The following is a 21509-nucleotide window of genomic DNA, read 5'->3' as shown; positions in this document are numbered from 1 at the left end:
ACGACCAAGCGCAGGCATTGGGCTACAAAGGAAAGCTATACAGCTTTCACAACTTCGTAGCTGGGGAAAAGTTCGTCCTGGTTCATTCGGGACGGCCAGCCGTAGCCGTATGGCTGCGTTCGGGTAGAGAGTAATTACTCCCTCAGCCGCAGGTCTGATCCGGGAGGTGCAGCAGAAGGCTGGATTTTTAGGTAATCGCATACTACGACACGCAACGTTTCTCTCGGAGTGTGTAAGCAAGCCCCCACACGCAGCTATGGGCGTGAATACGACCCGACCAGCTGGACTGCCATGCGCATCGGCCGGCATGGACTATTCAGCGGGACGACAAAAAAAAACAGGGGGACCATACTCCGGGAAACTAGACCGTGGCTCTTCTCGATCCGGAGTTAGGATGTAAGGATTCTGGCGACAGCCCGTCTGGTTCTCTGCGTAGTCGGCCCGGGACACCTGCAGCCGGGGTCCCTGCACGGCGATAGGCATCTTCGTTCCCACGGCCTGTCCCCGCTTGGGTTTTTGGATCGGAGACGGACGACTCTGCCGCCGTTTGTAAACAACATTGCTACGGAAGCAGTAAGTGACCACCGACGCGAGCACGGGTAGCTCACACATTCTACTGTGCAGTCTCGCCAGCGCCTCACCCATTCGGACTTCCCGGAAGTCGTGTCCGGCTTGACAGCGTGAGAACTGTCGTTCAGACGCGAAGACAACGCTCTCTCTCTGAGGGGGCGATGGTCCAGCGGCACCCTCTCTCTCCGGCGAGACATGTGACGAGGGCGTGTCCCTATGTGAAGTGGTGTGTGTGTGTACGACAGCGCCAGTTAGGCCACGCCAAACATGGCGAAGACCTCCTCGAACCTGGGGAATCCTAGGGACCGGACCCTTTTTAAAACCGGACGACGAGTGCCGTAAAAAGGAACCCTCGATCATCCTCAGATCCTCCGACCTTCCCCCACCACCCTCCAATGGGTTCCAAAATCTTTTAAATAATGTAAAATAAACCCCCTGTACAGTTTCCTTCATAACCAAGTCCGACAACGTCATTCGTAGAAGGGACCTGCGGCGCTGAAAGAGTCAGCTCACTCAAGGACCCCTAACCTCTAACAGGATGCAAAGGATGAAGCGAAACACGCTCACAACATAAGAGACGCCCGCAAAGCCCACGCGTAGGGTGCAGCACGGCTCAGAGGAGCTGCACCTTCGGTTACCGACGTCGGCGTAGCCGCACTGCGTCCGCAGCGCAAACTGTTGAGTCATTCACCCCCCTGACCGCCCATGAGAGTATAATCGGGCAGTGACGTGCCGCCCACTTCGGTCACGTGATCTGGGCGGGTTTTCGTGAAAGGTCGGAACTCTCGTGGGGTTCTGAGAGTGTCCCGGAGTTGGTCTCTCTTCCTTTTTTACACAACGCAAGGACGTGTCTAGAAGCTAGCCCGCACGCGGGTCGAGCATGGCGTCGTGGCGCGCAAGGTCATGCCGAGTCCACGCGTACTCGGCACGCGCGTACGGGAAGTGCGAACACCGAGAACGGGGCTCCGGGACAGCGTCAGGCAGCCACAATCTCGGAGGCTGTTCGCGTGCTCACGTACTGCGCAGGCCACAGCGCAAAGACGATTTTTTTTTTTTTTTTTGCGCGAGACCCGCCTACCATGGCGCGACCTGCTTCAGCGCACGCTCACCAGACCAGAGTCACTACCAGCACGCGCGAGATGATGATGATAGTGCTAAAATATAACATTAATAATACACAGACGGAGAAACGGGCGAGTGCTCGATAAAGAAAGGGTAAGGGGATGGCGACAACTGCTGAGTCAAGACCACCCGGCCCCTTCCCGCCTCTCGACTGAGTCAGCCCCTCGGCAAGTCACGCGGCAGTGGAGCCAGGCAGCCGGCGCGGTGCCGCTCGCGTGTTTACGCAACGGCCGATACGCTGCACACCGCGACAGAGCGAAGCTCGCGGCCGCGGGCGATAACACGCGTCGCAGCGTCCGCATACGGCACCCCGAGCGGGCTGCAGAGCAAAGAAGTGGGCCAATTTAACAATGGATGCGGAAACAGAAAGCGGCCGACACGCACGCCGAGCGTCTCGACGCTTTGGTCTTTCACGACGTATGCCACGCAGCAGTCGGAAGAGCAGGTGCGGAGCCACGTGCTCTTCCTCCGCACCTGCTCTTCCGACTGCTTCGAGCACGTGCGGAAGGCTCTTCCACGCTTGTCGAACCGGCGGACAACAGACCGTAGCCCAGCTCGGAACAATGCGGCGACATGCAGCGCGACCGTTCTCCGCGCCAGCCTCCGGAAGCTTCTCGGCTGCCGCGCGGGAAAAGCGCTTCGGCGGCGCTGCGAAAAAATTTCTCCGGCAACTGCGATACTCAGCTAGGCCTACGCAACGTCGTTCGGCTAAACCCATTCCCCATAGATTGCATTACCAACACATGGTGGTACGGTACAGGAAACGGAAAGAGAACTCTAGCGGAACGCGCAAACGCGGGATTGCGCACACATGCACGTTCAAGAGAAAAGCTGATAAGCACTAAAATCCAAGCACGCTGCTTGGGCTAGACGCTATGGAAAGCCCCAGAGAAGTCGGTCGTTGCTGCGCGGCGCGCTAACACTAAAAGCCTGTTTCACATGCAAGCGAAAACGCACGCGATTTCTGCCGCCACGGCCTAAAAACCAGTGTCGAGCGGTCAGAGCGACGAGGTTCCAACTATGATGATTGCACGTACACATCATGAAGGCGTGAATTAGCACGCTGCATGCACTTACGCACAAGGACGAACAGTGACACGAACAGACTGAACAGGTAACGATGCGAGCGAAATCCGTGCTTCGTCTATTACGTTCCCCTGTTCCGTCTCACACCCTTTACGAACTGCGCGGACCACAGCGTTAGCGACCGCATGGGCCGCCTCAACCGCGGTCTACTGCAGAAAACAGCTGAGGGCTGTTTTTTTTTTTTTCAGCGAAAGCTATGCTATATGCAACACTATGGTTAGTTGGTTTTCAGGGAAAACGAAAGACGCACAGTAATTTTCTCACTTCTCCATCAGTGAACACCTCAAACGCGCCACCATGGGGACGGAGTGAAGAAAACCAAGTGCGGCGGTGTGTACCTTGTTGAGGGCGACAATCCAGAGGGGCGCCCTGGGCGGCAGCCTCGGGCACAGGGGACAGGCCCATGTGCAGCAGCGTCTGCGGGGGACTCCGCCTCCTGGTGGTCTCCGCCGGCGTCCCTGGCCTGGCTCCGGTAGCCCAGCATGACGCCGCTGAGGCCGCCGTCGGTCGCAGAGGGTGCCCGCGCTGCGAACGGAACACGGACCAAGCGCTATACTTATACCCCTGTCACACTAGCAAATTTAACGTCATTCCAATCGAATGTCATTCGATGCCTCAAATGCCATTCGGTGTCTTTCGGTGCTACACGGTAAAAAATAATGAATAATGTCATTCGAAAATCATGACAGTGACGATCAGTGAAAAAAAAATAGTAGAATTCCAACACATCAACGCGCATAAATTATGTTACAAATTGTTGTGTAGTGTTTTAAAAGCGGGTGAGAACATTTCTGTGCAATATTATAAGCTTAAAATATTATTTCTGGCCATTCTGCGGCATTTCAGTCATCAAAAGCCAAGCCAAGTACATAGTCAACCACAAATCCGAAAAATGTAAACAAACAAAATGGCTGACACGGTGGCGCGCGGCGACGCGTGGAAATCACTTCCGAAAGGTGTAGTGCTCAGTGACATCTTTAAGTACTTCCGAGCTAAACGAACATGTAACGCCAACCAGCAAGAAACACGCAACCCAAAATGATCGGCGGTCGCGGGAAAGGCCCTGCTTCACGGTCGGCTGCTGCCGTTGGCTGCTGGGACCGAGAGTAATAGCTATCCACGACAGCTACAAATGTGAAGAAGTTCGCTCCAAAATTAACATTTTTTAGCAGAACTAAATAAATACAATTTCTAACTTTGACAGTGCGCACACTATTTTTTTTCGCGTCGCTTGTTTCTGCTGCGCGTATGGTGTCCAGAGTACACATTCGGTTCAACATCGAATGCGAATGAGTTTCGTGAACTCATTCGATAGCGAATGTCATTCGAACCTAATGACATTAAATGTTCCCGTGTAGCAGCAGATTAATCGCATTAGGTGCGAATGTCATTCGAAACGAATGACATTAAATTTGCTAGTGTGACAGGGGTAATACTTCCTGAGACTTCACGCGGCCAACATCCCGCGCGACAAAGCTCGGCGTCGCTCAAGACCGCCGATCAGAATAGTAACCGGTGACAATTAAGGAACAACACAGTCGTCTCTAATGCACGCGTCCAACGCCTTTGGCAGCCCCGACCGTGGTGATGAATGCATGGCTGGCGCAGGCGGCGTTGCTTGCCACAACGGTGCCCCCGTAATAGGGGCTCCACCTATACTCCGTCTCACAAGATGTTTGCAGCACTACGAAAGGTACAGCTCTCTCGTCCAATCAGGATGGCGCGCACTACATTAGTGTGTTCCTACGCGCCTGTGGCTCGATCCACCTGATGTCCAGGTGGCTTCTTTCTACCTCTATTTATAGTAGCACTGAGCCACAGGTGTTCCACCAGCCTTTCCTCAAAATCCAACTTTCAATTTTCAGTTTTCTCTCGCTTCTTTCCCTCCTTTATCTCTTCCTTTACGATGCGGTTCGGGTGTCCACCGAGATATTGTCCTTCTTTCCCTCCCTCCTTTATCCCTTCCTTTACTGCGCGGTTCGGGTGTCCACCGATATATGTGAGACAACCAGGGTACTGTTCTCATCAGTTCCTCTGTTGTCGCGTCGCAGTAAATTTCAGTAATCGTGTCATGTGCATATAAATTTATTTACTCCAGCGTGCCGAGGCAGCCGAGTGTCGATGGTGGCGAAATGCAAAACAAGCCCATGTGCTGCGCGAGAGGCAACGCACGTTAAACGGGTTCGATCATCTCATCGTCCTCATAACAACTGAATTCAGCACTGCTGGTTGTGTCGTCCTCCAGGTTGACAACAATGGCCGGTCCCTGGTCAACAACATCGTCGATGATGTGGTCCAGTTTTCTCATCACATCTTCCTCACTGATAATATGCTGCACGTAATTCTTCCATTTCTCTACAGTCACTTGCGTGATGCCTTGCCAAACCAGAGGCTCGACGTCTTGGAGCTTAAACGTCTTGTTTTGGCTGGCCACGAAACCCTTGACGTCGCTCCAGACAAGCTCTATCGGGTTCAGTTGGCAGTGGTACGGTGGCAGGCGCACAACGAGATGGCCAGCAGCTTTAGCAATGCAGTCGACACGGTATTGCTCCCCACCTGTGTTCACATTGCTGACAAGCTGCATGAGCTCGGCCTTCACCATGCCGCTGCTCCACGCGACACCTTTTCCGGACAGCCAAGCCTGTATGTCCTTTTTGAGGCTACTCATCTGCGGCACTTTATCCTGCTTCACAGAATGATATGGCGCGTTGTCCATCACTATAACGCTGCCGGGTGGTAGTAGTGGGAGAAGTCTCCTGGAGAACCAGTTTTCGTAGTGTTCCCCGTTCATTTCCTCGTGGTAATCGCCCGAGTTTTTCTTCGCTCGGAAAACTTCCGCTGCGCCTTCGACAAAACCTTGCTCACTACCGCAATGCGTCACAATAAGCCTGCCACCTTTGCCACTGGGGTTTTGTAGACCAGTCGACAGTCCGGATCGATGCGCTTGGTGTGCAGATTGGATGGTGCAGTCAGTCCACACTCGACTTCGCGTGTGGCCGGCGTTAACCCACGTTTCGTCGGTGAAGAAAATAGGCCTACCCTGGCGTCGCAGCTCCGCTATCTGGCGCAGGTACCGGCGGCGACACTGCACAATGTGCGTCGCTTCGATTAACATCGCATTCCGAGAGCGCTTCTTATATCGGAAGCCAAGTTTCTTCAACATCCTCTGCATTGTCGCTGCGGACACGGTCGGTAGAGTTTCGTCCTCTTCGAAATGCGCAACCACCTTCGCGATAGTTGGAATTTCCCCTCTCTGGAAAAAGGTGTGTACCACCCTTCGAAACACGCTCAGGTCAAAATCGTCCAGCTTCTTCGTCCGCTCGCGGCCTCTTCCGCCAGCACGCTTCTTCGGTGACAACACTCGGCCCGCGTTCAACGTCTCCGTTGTCCACTTGTAAAGCGTTCGCTCGCTCACCTGCGCGAGTTTTGCCGTCCTCTTGATGAGCGCATTTGTACTCCAACTGCCCCCGCACTCGACGCGAAGCGCTTCAAGAACATTTAAAGCCACCTGCTTCGCCTGCTTGGGGAAACAGCGCACTGTCGGTGTAGAGCACACAGCAGACACAACAGACTCGTCCGACGCCATGTTGGAAAGTGGCGACGCATCACTACCTCGTAGCAGGCCTCCGCAGAGCTGTGTCCGTACGGGCTTTGTCTGGTAATTTCACCAGTGATTGAAACACTCCCTACCATTTAAATATACCTGTCCAAATCATGTTTTTAGTTGCAATGCTTATTGTTTGATTAATAGTCATACACTCCTCAAATATTCGAGGGACTATTTTCTGCGTTTCTGCAGCCCTGATTGGACGAGAGAGCTCTACCTTCCGTAGTGCTGCAAACATCTTGTGAGACGAAGTATAGTAATGTGAGGGGAAGGGGCCAATAGGGCCCCAACCCAATCACCTCTCCAAAGACACTTAATCGTCAATGAATGTCTTTCACCACCACCAACCGGTGCCCATGCCGATGTGTGCCAGTGACGATGCAGCAACAAACAGCGCATTGAGGCGGTTGTATGAACACCCTTAGAACAGTCGGTAAAATCACTACAGTTACGCGTTCACCGACTAACACTGCCGGTCCAACTTACCCCACAAGGGAACGGCGCTGAGAAATTGGGTCGCCAGGACAAAAGACAGCGGACAAGAGTACATGCGGTACAGTGTGGCTTGCGATCCTTCGACGGTGCGCGCAAAAATTGAAAGGCGAGCAGCGTGTTAAAGACAAACTAACAGCAAAGACAGCACAGATCATCGGCACGGCGGCGTCAGTGGAAAGTCAGTAACGAGACGTATAGCACAACAACGGACACACACTCCCCGCAGCGTTCGTGCGTGTGTGTGTGTGGGGTGGGGGGGGGGGGGTATGAGCTCATCTGAGCTCGGCTTCCATTGCAGTGGCTACAGGAGTGGAGAAAAATAAAATAATAATAATAATGCGAGATGACTTCGAAATGCCATCTCAAAAGTCACCTCGAAAAGATGACTTCGGGCACCGAAAAGTCATGCACTGAGGACGCCACTGCACGCCCGACTGCCGAGAATATGATCACGATGACGAGGAAGGAGGCCGACCTGCCAACAGTTGCCGTGAACGCTTTAAATGTGATTAGTTATATCGTGTTCTCAAAGCAGCTTATAAATATAACTGTTGGTAATTAGGGTCCCCGCGAAGAAGAAAGTATGACCGCTCCTGAAGGCTTGCGAACTGAGCCATGATATGTCGCCTTTAAAGAAGCCGACGCACATAACAAAGTTTTGTAGAATTAACCGTCCACTTCGCTGGAATTCGTATTTACGGCGGTAAAATGACAAGTCCACTTACTATGAACCTCGGACACAACGAATGCAATCCGTACGATCATCAGGTTCGTTATAAGTGGGCTCGACTGCATACCGATTTCGTGGAAATGCCCCCCCCCCCCCCCCCCCCTCCCGCCTTCTAAGTGGCTTTAAAAAATAACGATAACGAGATCAATAAATACCGCACCTTTCGAAAAAAAAAAACGAAAAACCAAGGTCTATTAGGTTTTCAAAGGCAAAACCGCCGTTTGTGCATAAAAAAAAGACGAGAAACTAAACAATACGCTGCTCAATGAAAAAAAAAAAAAATAGGAGCGGACACCCAGGGACATATCCGCCTTAAGAGTATGACGCGGTAGCGTTAATCGGTTAATGCCCATATATGCATGCAGGTCATTCTCTAGTTTACATTCATACATTCCCTGGGAGTCCCCACACCCCTGATGGCGCAGTGGTGCAGCGGTTAAGCGATGCGCCACTGCCCTGCGATGACAGGTGCTCCCAGTGGTGGGCCCTGTGCTGCCCAGTTTGCTCCTCTCGAGCAACCAATCATTAAGTCAACTGCCACTTGGCACGTCGGCAGGTTGTGATGACGCCGCAAGGTCACGTGACCTGGGTGGCCCACCACTAGAGTCACTAAAGTCACCACCTGCCAGAGCAGTGCCCGTGACTTTTCGCTCACAAGCCGACGCCGGATTTGCACAGCACGGGGCGACACAGCTTTTTATAATGGGCCAGCAAATGGCCTACAACAGAACACCTTCGCACCCGTCCTTGGGAAGAGTTGGAGCGGTTGCCTGCTAATAGATGCGATTGTTTTCCTTGGAACTATAGGGTTAGGCATACGAACTGGATGTTGGCTACGGTGACACAAGAGTGGCTTCGACGCGAACCGGACATGGAAACAGGCAGCAGACTGCTGGGTCTCTCAGCTAAACGTAACGAAGGTTTGAAAGAAAGAAAAAAAAGCTCTCGGTGTATCAGGCGAGTGGAACCAATGGAGTGTTGTGGAGAGTAGTATTTGTTTCGTTCTGCAAAACTGGTTAACAGTTAAGACTAACCAGAAGCAACACCCTCTAAATACTTTCTTCAGGCCTCTCCAGGCCCTCCTTTCCACACGCGCTACGTCACGCCAAGTGTCCGGTCAGGCTGCTCACCAAGCGCGGCTCCGCTCCGCTCGGTTGTCTCCCTCGATGTGCTCGCGCTTGCCCGGGCAAGCACAGACACGAACGCAGTCTTGCAGTGAGCGTCTAGCTGCTGCTTGAGTCTTTCAGCCTGGCGTTGGGTGCATTTCCGTTCGCTCCTCGCACGGCTGTGTCTGTTTCGTGTGGCCGTTTCTTGTGTGGCGTGCGTACCTGTGCTAGCGCACGAATGGGAAACTGATTGCCTGCCGTGTAGCGAGTGCAACTTCGTGAAACATGGGCCGGTGCTGTGTTCCCGGGTGCCGCGGGAACTACCAGAATGGTCCCAAAGTACGTGTTTATTGCTTCCCAAGAGACGAAGTACGAAGAAAAGCCTGGTTGCGAGCCATTCCACGGAAGGATTTCACACCTACAGAGCATTCGAGGGTAAGACTCTGAAATATTGCTTAATAGGCGCTGGTAATTATCTTAGTTGTGAGCTGTCGCTCCCGGAAAGGCATGCTGTCTTTGTAGGCAATGATATCACTTCTTACACTTATGTATGAATTGTCCAGGAAGCATTTAGTTCTGTGGATGTGCATAAGGCTTGTGTAAAAGCTGTGTAAATATGTAAAAGCTGTTCACTATTCAGACTCTTTTTACTTAGTGTTTTAGGCAATGGAGAGTCATGGCGAATGGCCTTGCTTCATTTTCTCGTGCAGGTGTGTGAACTGCACTTCCACGCAGGCGACTTCATTACGACGTTGTCACACCAAGATGAACTGACAGGGAAAATAATAGAGGTGAAGCGTGACAGGCTACAGTTGAAGATTGATGCTGCGCCTTCTGTTTTTCCAAACTGCCCAAAATACTTGTCCTCAACGCCTGGACGGAGTGAATCGCCAGAGACGAAAAAAGCAAGAAGGGAAAACGCTGCTTTGCAGGAGGCTATGAGGAAGTCACTTCAGTCTAATGAGCTTGAACAGAAAAGAAACAAAGTTTCATCTTACGAGGAGTTCAAATCTAAGTTGCCTGGAATCTGCAACACGAAATTCTGGACCGTTTCTGTCGATGAGCAGTGCGTTAGGTTCCTTCTCATCGAGAATGATCCTTCACCTAATGTGAAATGCGCCTTGGTAGTTCTCCCTGATCTGTCACTTTCTGTTTTCTTGAATGGAGTGAAGCTTCTGTCGCTTCCTTCAGGCAGGATTCTGCCAGCTCAAGTATGCGACACCTCCAGCCTGTCCTTGCTGCTAGAAGAACTCGAGATAGGCTTGCATAATATACCTGAGGTGACGAAAGAGTCGAAACATACTAAAGTATTGCAGTTTGTCGGTTCACTGCTTGCAGACCTCATTGAGGACAGTGATACGACGAAAGAACAGTCTTCTTTGCTGAAATTTCTGGTTGAGCAGATAGAGCTTCTCCTCGCGAAACAGCATGTGTATAGCGCAGAGCTGCTGGTATTCGCCAGTATTTTGAATTCAATTTCTCCTCACGCATATCACTTCACAAGAGCTGCATCAAGAATCATTCTGCCCCATCCTTCCACACTGCGCCGTGTTTGCTCAAATTACAAAGCTGACCCTCTTGTGGAGCAAAATCAACCGCACTGTCTCTCCTACATCCGAGAACGAGTCAAATCAATGAAAGACCACGAGAAGACAGTGACCCTGATGATCGATGAGATCCACATAAAACCATACTTCGACTACAAAGGGGGCACAATAGTAGGATCGTCGGTTCATTCAACGGAACCAGCAACAACAGCCCATGTGTTCATGGTACAATCACTCCTTTCTGCAAACAAGGACGTCATTCACATATTACCTGTGAGCAAACTGAGCGCAGAAATTTTGCACGAGCATGCTAAGAACATAATCATTAATGTTGAGAAAATGGGGCTCAAAATTATCGCTGTGATAACGGACAACAATGCTCTGAACCGCAAGATGATGTCGTTATTTGCTACAAGTCCTCAGGTGAGCATTGTCTATCCCCATCCAGCCGATAACGCTCGCCCTCTTTTCTACGTGGTCGATCCTGTGCATCTCTTGAAGTGCATTAGGAACAATTGGATTAACCAGAAAAACCCTGGAACATGCCTCTATTTCCCTGAAATGGACTTGAGTGGAGCAATGCCCGAAGGGCCTCCTCGTATGAAAGCTGCTTCTTTCGCAGCTGTGCGGCAGCTTTATTCTTCAGAGAAGACGTCGCTTGTGAAGGCTGCTTACAGACTGAACGCAAAAGCCGTGAATCCAACCTCAATGGAGCGGCAAAATGTAAAGCTCGCTCTCGACGTCATTAATCAGTTTGTTTCAAATGCCCTCAGGACACATGGTTCCGCGTTCAAGATTCCTCAAGCTGAGTCGACTGCTCTTTTCATTGACGTTATCCTCACATGGTGGCAAATAGTCAATGTTAAGACCCCTTGCAAAGGCCAGAGGCTAAGGGACAGCATGCAAGACCCTGTAAGGTCTGTTGATGACACACAGTTAGCTTTCCTGAGCGGCGTTGTGGACTGGTTGGACGCTTGGGCAAGAATAAACATCACCAGTGGCTCGCTGACGAAAGAGACTCACAGTGCTTTGCGACTGACATGCTATTCTCTGGTAGAACTCTCGCGCTACTGCTTAGAAGAACTTCACTTCAAGTACGTACTGCTGGGCAAATTTCAGACGGATGCGCTAGAAGACCGGTTCGGCCGTTACCGCCAGCTGGCAGGATCACAGTACCACATTTCCGTGCGTCAGCTCTACGAATGTGAGAAGAAGCTTCGTCTTCAAAAACTTTTGACATTTCCACGCGAGGAAACAGAGTTTGAAGACGTAAGTGAGGATCTTGTCCCATGCAACTTTTCTGTGGCTGTCAGCGACGACGATATTACACAAGCCCACTCTGACATGGATGCTATTGTCTACATTGCAGGATACGCTGCTCATGCTGCTTTAAAGAAGCTTTCATGTTCTGCTTGCTTCAGCACATTGGTGATTGAAAATCGAGAGATCGAAGCGGAAAATACTGCCATGATAGCTAACCTGTCGAGAGGAGGGCTGAAGTTTCCCCAGCCATGCACAGTTCACATGGTACTGATGACTAAACTAGTTGCAGAGAAGTTGTCTTTTGGAGCAACCGCGGAAGATTTTCTCTCCTGTAGAAATCAACGTGGTGTCGTGATTTCACAGACGATTTCCCTCCTGGACGAACACGACATTGAGACATGTGAAAATGGCCACACTGCACAAACTCTCCTGCGCTTGGTAGTACGCGTTGCAACCAACGTTGTTCTAAACAACTTTTGCAAACTAAGAAATGATGCCATACAAGACAATGCGCAGCAGAAGGCCGCAGCCCGGAAAGCAGCAACGCTTAAGAAGAAGTAAGTTTTATTCCCAAGCAATAAAAATGCTTTGCGCACACTTCATTGCTGGTGTCTCGTCGTTTTTTATTGTAAGGGTCAGATTAGCTGTACAAATACTCAACAGCGCAACATTATTGTGAGTGTCATTATTGCTGTGTGTGAAAGCTTTAAGCAAAACACAATACAGAATAAAACTAACACAATGCGCAGTAGACGGTGTTTTTTTTTTCAATGTTCACGAACTTCTACTTTAACAACTAGATATACGCATGTGCGGTCTGTGCGGATGGATTTTACCGCACGGCAGACATCATGTACGTGATAGAACCTAATAATTAGATGATTAATTGAAATTAACTAATCAATTTTTTATTATAATGACCAATAATGCGAAATTGGCGGCCGTATGCTAAATTGTTTATTATAAAAAACTGTATTAGCAGCTCGAACTTTCTTGACAATAAGGTGTTCTGCAATAAAAAAAATATATAAAGCAGATAAAATGATAGCCTAAGGCGCGCACAAACTAGCGAATTTCTTTTCTGCAGCAACGACAAAAATGAAAATGAAGGAATCACTTATAAGGCAGCTACGTACGGCAGTACCCGAATAGTGCAGACGGGCGCGGCGCGCTGAAATCGCGGAGCGCGGGGCCTGCACGGTCCCTTGGCGTGACGTCACGCGGCCGGTGGAGAGGCCTTAGCATTGAGAGGGTGTTGCCAGAAGGCGCCAGTACAAAAGTAGCAGGCCACCTGGGAAAACAGCCAGCTAAAAATCTTTGCTGCAAAGTACCGTCCACGCAGATTTTTTTTTTTTTCACCGGTCCTAAAGGAAAGCGCGCGGCGAAATACAGACGCTATTACTTGACAGCGGTGCTATACTTGCACGAGTGGCCCAAGGCGAGCTCTTGCTACAAAAGAAACTTCGCACTTGCACAGGGCACGGGAGATGCCCCGGCAGCTGTGGATGCTTGAACAGAGCGCCCGTCTCCGCAAGGGCCATTAGAAGCACTCCCGCCCTATAGAGAAGATGTATACACCTGATTCACAGCGTCGTTTAATTGAATTGGCCGTTGAGGAAAGGAAATGGCGCAGGATCTGTATCGCATATCGGCGGACACCTGAACCGCGCCGTAAGGGAAGGGATAAATTCGCACCATGTTCTGCCCCATACGAGCTACGAGAGAAGGTTCTTCACGACGGCAGACTGCACCCGTTCTGCCCCGAGCTACGCAGGGTTCCTTACGCCCGGCGTGGTACGACTCTTTCCTTAATCCGTTCGTGGCATAGTCCAGGTGTTAACTTGGAAGCCCACGGCGCCGATGGGTCCCCCCCCCCCCCCCCCCCCTCACTCGTTCCCGGGAGCGGTAATCCCCGTGAGAAATAGAGGAATTTACTGAGAGGCGCGACGCCCGCGCGCGTAGGGTGCCTCGATGCCGGCTACCGGCACTAATCCTTGCGGCTCTGGCGCCGAGTCATCCCCTGCTGACCGGCAGGGGGCCGACGACCTTGTCCCGCTGAAGACATTCCTTTGCTGTCAGCGGAGAGGGAAAATCCGATGCGTGGCACTCGATGGAATGCCCATGCAGCGAGCTGCGCGCGCGGAATCACGCGGCCTGCACGTTTAGGAGGTGCGGGGTCCACTGGGCTCGGACCGGGGAGCCCTGGGCTCCGCCCACTTGCACACACGGTGCCACTGCATTGCTATTGGTTCAAAGTGGGCGAGAGCTGGTTTACTAAAGCTCCGTCCAATTATCGAAGGGGTTGAAGCCCGAGGGAAACAATGACTTTGGACGAGCGCGCCGAGTCTCAAGCTCGGCCGTCTTTAACAGCCTTTTTAAAACTGCCTTTTGCTCACCTGCCTTTTTAGGTCGATCCCTTCTTGAATGAATCAGTTTGTTTGCCAAGAAGTTGGAAATTAACGGACGAAGACCGCTAATCGCTTCGTATTGCTAGCCGCCGTGTATCAATCACCGGTCAGCGTGCCATCACCGCCCCCCGCTCGCGACGAGCAACCGACCAGCCCAAACCGGCCATTCCCATCGGAAGGAGGGCAAGGAGTTTAACTGGTGCCGTGACCAGGATCGTCCGAGCGGCTTTCTGCAGAGCGGTTGGAGGCAGTACCTTCCGGAAGATTGACGGGGCACAAAATCTTGGTGAGAAGCCCCAGGCACCAAAGTCCAAGTGAGGCCGAGGAGAGCGGACCGACGGAGCGAAGCGCGGCGACTTCATCGGCCTGGAGCACGTGACGGGCCCCGCAGTGAGCACCGGTGGGACTCCCACCCCTTCCGCCACCAGCTGAACGTGGACGGCGGAAAGACAGACACTACCCAGCGCAGCACGAACAAGAAGTCTGCAGAACACAGGTGGGCCCTCTTCCGTTTTCTCCGGGAACGCGATGTCTGTCACTACCCGAGCACAGAGGCTGTGCGTGGGAAGTGCAAACGCTAGTGACACGGACTCCGACGGGGAAGACACGGAGCACGTGGCGATTATGGATGGGCAGAGCGCTAACACCCCGGCGAGTGACAGCAGCCAGAGTAGCACGCGCTTGAGGGAGCAGGAGCTCCAGATGGAAGCTCTTAGGCTAAAGATTCAGCTCCAGACGCTGATTCAGTGAGGTCAGGGCACCCCGGGAAATGCCAGCAGAAGGGAAAAATCGGGTCGGCACGCGGATGATCTAAGGGCAGTCCTCGCGCCAATGCCACAGTCGAAAGACCTCATATTCCTGCATGGTTCAAAAGCGCCGAAAATATGATAAGGGCCTGCGAGATCCCGAATGACATCGCGGGGCAAATTATAATGCCCTTTCTGAATGAAAAAACTCGGGCACTAGTGGCTAACCAGTCGGTCGACACGGTAATGAGTTTCGAGGAAATTCGGGAGCTAGTACTCGCGGAGCTCAGATTGACTGCTGAAGAATACAAGCGGAGGTGCTACACTTGTAGAAAAGATGCCGAAAGCTGGGGTCAGTTCGTCACCAAATTGGACGTAACGCTTGAATACTACTTCCAAAGTAGGAAAGTGAGAACATTAGAGGACGTTCGGGCCTTGATGGTGGCAGACCGCGCTAAGCAGACTATGCCGGACGAAATGCGCCAGTACGTTCTCCAACAGGAGACAGATAAGTGGTTGAAACCCAAGGAGCTTGCGCAACTTGCCGAGCAATATGAAGACAGTAGGCGTGGACGCCGTCAAAGGGCTGCAGAGGGGACGAAAAAGTATGAGGAAAAGCCGCGCGAGCCACGGAACTAAGGAAACCGATCCAAGGACGAGCACAGGGAACAGCCAAAATGCTATGGCTGTGGTAAATTCGGTCACGTGCAGTGGAACTGCCCACAGAATAGGCCCAATGTAGTGTCTGGTAATGAGCTATAGGTCGTCGCCAGCAGGACGCAAAGAGGACAGCGAGAGCCGCGGCTGAAACCGTAACGCGAGCTGAGGTGTCAACAAGAGGTTTGGCGCCGGTATCACGGATGACATGGGTGGACATCGTATGTGGGGAACAGGCGTTCAAAGCATGCCTCGATTCAGGCGCAGACATCGCCGTGTTGAGACGAAAAGTGGTGCCTGAGAAACTCCGGAAGCAGGGAAGTGGGACGGTACGCTTACGGGGTGGGTTTGGGCACACTGTAACAGCCGAACTCTTTTATGTTCCACTGGGCTCACCCACGGAAGATAGCGGCGCAGGCCCGCAACTAGTCACTTTATGCGCGGTTACGAATGAGCTAACTGGAGAGGTCAATGCCCTACTGACCCCGGACGTTTTCGAGGCAATCAAAAGAGAGCAAAGAGAAGCCGCTGATCTCGCGGTGAGGACAATACAAGCAGAAACCGAGATCGCACGACCTGATCGGAACATATCACGGGAGTTGGAATTTGAACCAAGCGAGAGCGCAGAGCAGAACAGGGCATCAGAAGGTACACAGCTCGCACCACCGCAGACAGACGAGAGCACGGCGGACCCTACGTTGGCCAGTGAGCAAAGAGGAGATGCTTCCCTGGCAGAATCTTGGTGACAGGCGCAGGCCGGAAAGCATAAAATGGTAATAGAAGGAGGACTACTCTTTCACCAGGATGTGTTGGATGGCAGACAGTGGACAGCTCGTACTCCCGCAGAGTCGTCGGAAAGAAGTGCTGACTCTTGCGCATGATATGCCCTGCGGAGGACACTTTTCTGAAAAGAAAACTAAACAGCGTATCCGCAGTGCGTTCTTGTGGCCTAGCCTAGCTGCCGACGTCAGACGGCAATGTCAAACCTGCCATACTTGTCAAACGTCTTCGAGGAGAAAGACGACAGATAGGGTACCGATCACACCGCTTACTCGGCCAAGGGAACCTTTCGAAGTGATTTATTTGGACTGCACTGGACCTATCGAGCCCGTATCAGCGCGGGGACATCGATACGCTTTATGTGTTATCGATCTGTGTTCCAGGTGGCCAGAGGTGATACCGCTGCGCTCACTAACAGCTCAGACCACGCGTCAAGCGCTTCTCGACATTTTCGCGCGGTTCGGTGTCCCTCGGCTGATTTGCTGCGACCAGGGTACAAACTTCACCTCAGCACTGACTCGGGAACTCATGCAGCGTTTGGGGATAAAGATGAGGTTTTCAACGCCAGAGCATCCTCAAGCAATGTCATCATTGAGCGCTGGAACGGCACGTTCAATGCGATGCTCAGACACATAATAGGTGACGACGCGCGCGGATGGGACCGGCTTATTCCATGCATGCTGTGAGCATGTATAGCGAGAACTTCCACACGAGATCACGAGAGTGTCCCCGTTTGAGGTTATGTATGGGCGCGTCCCGCAAGGCCCATTAAGTATCCTTCAAAAGACATGGGCAGGGAACTGGACACCACCTACGGGCCTGAATAGGGCTATGTCAGAGTATCTGATCAAGCTGCGGCAGCAAATGGCTGAAGTAGCAGAGAGGGTAGATCACCAAATCAAGCAGCTGCAGAAAGCGTATGCGGAGAAATACAATCTAAGGGCACGGGCCAAAGGGTTCTGTGAGGATGAGGAAGTCCTCGTGTTAGATACGAACCAGCAGAACAAGATGCGACTTAAATGGGTGGGCCCAGCAACGATTAAAGAACATAGACGACCCGATAGCCATGTTGCCAATTTCAGAGATGGTTCTGAGCGCTGGGTTCACGCCAATGACTAAGAAAGTATTACGCCAGAGTGAACAACGTAGGCGTAATTTTTGAGTCTGATGGAGAGTTTGGCGATATAAAAGGTGTTCCGGAATTGCATAGTGGGAGTGACACCTTTAAATTCACACTACATGAGTCCACGCATCTGACCCAGGAACAAATCAGGGAGCTCGGTGAAGTGATAGGCCGATACGAAACGGTGTTCTCCGAACGGCCGGGGAAGTGCTTGGTTGGGGAAGTGCTTGGTTGGGGAACACAAGATAAACCTGGTACCAGGAGCCAAACCAACAAGGGCTTACCCATACCGTGTACCGGTCGCACTTCGGCATGAGGTAGACCGCCAGATCGGAGAACGTCTTCAAGAGGGTCTAATATACCCTGTGGAGAGTAGCTATGCACACCCCATAGTCTGTGTTGCGAAGAAAGACGGGAGTGTGAGGCTGTGCATTGACTACCGACAACTGAACGCCATATCAGAAGTAGATTGTTTCCCAATGAGCAACATCACAGAGCTGATTTACGAGGTAGCTAAGGCGAAGTTCATTTCTGCCCTTGACATGACTCGGCGCTACTGGCAAATAGATATGGAACACAACTCACAACAATACACCGCATTTGCGACGCCCAGAGGTCTATTTGCCTGGCGCGTGATGCCTTATGGACTGCGTAATTCGGCAGCCACCTTCCAAAGGATAATGAATGGCGTCCTACAAAAGCACATTGGCTACGCGTGCGCATACATCGATGACATGGCCGTCTACTCCGAAACTTGGCAGGAACACTTAGACCATTTGAGTTATGTGCTGGCGACTATTAGGAGCGTTGGACTCACAAGTAATCCGACAAAATGGATGTTTGCACAGCAAAGCGTCCGGTATTTGGGGCACGTTGTCGGGTCAGGCCATCATTCACCGGACCCGGAACGAGTTCAGGCAATGGGACACCTTAAGCCACCGATTACCAAGAAGGAGCTGCGTAGCGCGCTTGGACTTTTTAACTATTACCGCGACTACATAGTCCGCCCATTAATGGACCTCACCAACCGGCGGGTCCCGAATATAATCCCGTGGACAAAGGAAGCGGAACGGGCGTTTAACGCCGTCAAAGCCGCCTTGATTCATGGCCTCTGACGTCAACAGAGTTTGTGTTGACAACAGACGCGTCGGAAAGAGCGGTCGGGGCATGTCTGGCACAAGAGGTGAACGGACAAGAAAAACCAATGGCCTTTTTGAGGAAGAAGCTGACGCCGCAGCAGGCTAAGTGGTCCGCCATAGAAAGAGAAGCTTACGCAGTCATATGGGCATTGGGGCGTATAGATACACGGCTCTTCGGCGCGAGGATTACGGTAAACACCGACCATAACCCCTTGACTTACTTAACAAGTCAGCTTCCTCAAGCGCCCGGTTGACCCGTTGGAGCCTGGCTCTCCAGAAGTACAACCTTGAGTTCGCTCATATAAAAGGCTCTCAATAAATGCGCCGACGCCCTATCCAGGTTGGACACCGACTCTGCCCCACACGTTCCACAGAGGTGCTAACTACGAACCGCTGCAAATGAGTGTGAGTACCAGCGTTTCGCAAAAAAAAGGAAAAAAAAAGGGGAGCAGAGAAGGGGAGCCGCCAGTGCTAGGTAGATGGATCAGACATCGCGGGCCAAGGAACGTACGGGGGACGGTGGTCCAACCTGAGTGGGTGTGTGTGATTGCTTGTGGACTGCCATCTCAAGTGCATTAATGGTGGACTCCTTATGTGATGAGTGTTTAGACTGTTATTTGGTCGCAAAGAGAAAAATATGTACATCTGTGAGTGTAGATGCATGCAACAAGATATCCTATTGAACATACTCTTTTCGCTATTGTAATAAGTAGGATGTGAAGTGCCCCTCCTTTGTTTTATTTGTGTGCTGGTACAGTGGCCAGTGGGGGCCGGGTCCCTTGTCCTTTTGGGCGTTCTGTATGCTGTTGAAGGCCCGATCCTTTGTGCTATTGTGGGCTTCGGTATGTTGTGTGTACAGCAAGTGTCCCCCCCCCCCCCCCACCCCCCACATTCTTGGCGGGGATGGGCCGTTCCCCCCCCGCATCTGTTCCCGGGAGCGGTCATCCCCGTGGGAAATAGAGGAATTTACTGACAGGCGCGACGGGTGCCTCGATGCCGGCTACTGGCACTAATCCTTTCGGCTCTGGCGCCGAGTCATCCCCTGCTGACCGGCAGGGGGCCGACGACCTTGTCCCGCTGAAAACATTCCTCTGCTGTCAGCGGAGACGGCAAATCCGATGCGTGGCACTCGATGGAATGCACATTCAGCGCAGCGAGCTGCGTACGCGGAGTCACGCGCCCTGCACGTTCCAGGAGGTTCTCGGGGTTTACTGGGCTCTGAGCCTTGGGCTCCGTCCACTTGTACATACGGTGCCATTGCATTGCTATTGGTTCAAAGTGGGCGAAAGCTGGTTTACAAAAGCTCCGCCCAATTATCGAAGGGGTTAAAACCCGAGGGAAACAATGACTTTGGACGAGCGCGCCGAGTCTCCATCTCGGCCGTTTTGAACAGCCTTTTTTAAACAGCCCTTTTAAAACTGCCCTTTTTAAAACTGCCTTTTGCTCACCTGCCTTTTTATGTCGATCCCGTCTTGAATAAATCGGTTTGTTTGCAAAGAAGTTGGAATTGCTGCCCCAACCGGCAACGTGTCGCCAGACGAGCGGACGAAGAGCGCTAATCCCTTCGTGTATCACCGGCCAGCGTGCCATCATCATCCCCCGCTCGCGACGAGCAACCGACCAGCCCAAACCGGTCATTCCCATCGGAAAGAGGGCAAGAAGTTAACTCCAGGTGTTGCTATCACGCATTTTCTTTACAATTATTACTACTACTGTTATAACCGTCGACGAGTTAGCAGTCGCTGGCCCGTTGGAGGCGGCGTTCACGAGATGGGCGGATTTTTTTTTTTTTTACGGCCAGCGCCGTTTTACCTACTAGAGCCACCTCGAGCCGAGCTTACATGCTTGAGCTGGGGAGCTACAGCATGGTGGTTGGTGGTTGATTCTATGGGTTATTCAGGAGAGGGGGGTACTGGTCCCGACGTGGAGCAGTATGTTGGCCCTTAGGGCATCACTCTCGGGGACCAGGGGAAGGGGTAAGGGGATGTAGGGGGGGGGGGGGGGGCGCAGGGGAGGGGGTACAGCATGTCCCAAGACAGGCTCCAACTAAGGAGAAGCAGATGGCTGAGATAAGACGGAAGTAAGAAGAATCCGTCAGCCGGAGTCAGGCCCGGCGGGAGGCACAGAAACTTTCTTAGAGCCCGTCGCCACAGCCGGTTAAGATAAGGGAGATAGTGGGAGCAAGAGTAGGCGGGACCCCCCAGGCACCAAAGGCGCCGCGGAGCTTAAAAAAAGGTGACAGCGGGAGCCTCAGCCGGCGAGCCGGCGCGATACCAGAGCCATCACGCAGCCGATTTAAGAGATACGAATATGGCAGGGGTGCTATGGCGAACTAACGGAATCGGGTGGTTTCATCGCACGCCAGCAGCCGTATTTCTGTGAGTGTTATGGCCGACGAAGAAGCAGCTCTCGACAGCCGCCGCGCACGGCACGAGTGAAAGCAGTGGTCGCCGCAGAAGAGACCCCGCGCTGCCAAGCGGGAAGCAGATCTTCCCCCGGTGACCAAACTGAGCACCGGCGTCAGACGACAGCGAGTGGAGCCTGGATCTTCGACGGCACCTGATGACGTCCGCCTGCGGCCCAGCTCCAGAAGGTAATCGGCGAGGAATTGTGCGTGCTCCCGCTCGGAGTGCCGCCGCTCACCAGCGAGAGCGTGGGATAACGTCAGCGCTAGACGGCAGTAGCCTTCTGTCTCCGCTGCGCTCCATGAGCCGGAGAATGAACCGCACTTTGTCAGGTGGAAGAGCGTATAACCCTTATAAAAAACGGTCTACAGACAGTCCACAGACTTCTTATAGACTCTACTGCGTTCGTATTGATATTTTTATCTATTCATAGTCTACAGACAAAAGTCTACCAAGAGTGCATGGCCATAAATCTGCACATTGTCTATATATGGACTGTCTATAGGATTTGTACTGCCTATGGACTGCTCTCGGCTTGTCTATAGATGGTCTATAGATTTTATAGACAAGTCTATGGACAGTCTATACACTGTATCAGAGAAAAAAGGAAACGGGCGGGTTTAGAGCGGGAAATGCGCGGGAACCAGTTTGCATACTCGCGCTCAGCGCGTGATCGGTTGTGGTTTCTACGCGACCTGACGGCCCCGGTAGCGTGCCTGCGACGA

At 52.3% G+C, this 21509-nt stretch overlaps 1 protein-coding gene across 1 annotated transcript in view; it reads right to left on the bottom strand.

Annotated features, from left to right (window-relative positions):
• Positions 1-21509, bottom strand: part of LOC144121609 (zinc finger FYVE domain-containing protein 21-like) — a 52084-nt gene that overhangs the window by 13325 nt on the left and 17250 nt on the right. The window contains 3 exon segments of the mRNA XM_077654915.1: positions 3117-3140; positions 3142-3202; positions 3204-3303. Of these exon segments, the coding sequence (XP_077511041.1) occupies positions 3117-3140; positions 3142-3202; positions 3204-3303 (185 nt within the window).

This window comes from Amblyomma americanum, chromosome 2, assembly GCF_052857255.1.
Source record: "Amblyomma americanum isolate KBUSLIRL-KWMA chromosome 2, ASM5285725v1, whole genome shotgun sequence".
Taxonomy (NCBI): domain Eukaryota; kingdom Metazoa; phylum Arthropoda; class Arachnida; order Ixodida; family Ixodidae; genus Amblyomma; species Amblyomma americanum.
The sequence above is the reverse complement of the archived record's forward strand: the minus strand, read 5'-3'. Positions and strand labels throughout refer to the sequence as shown.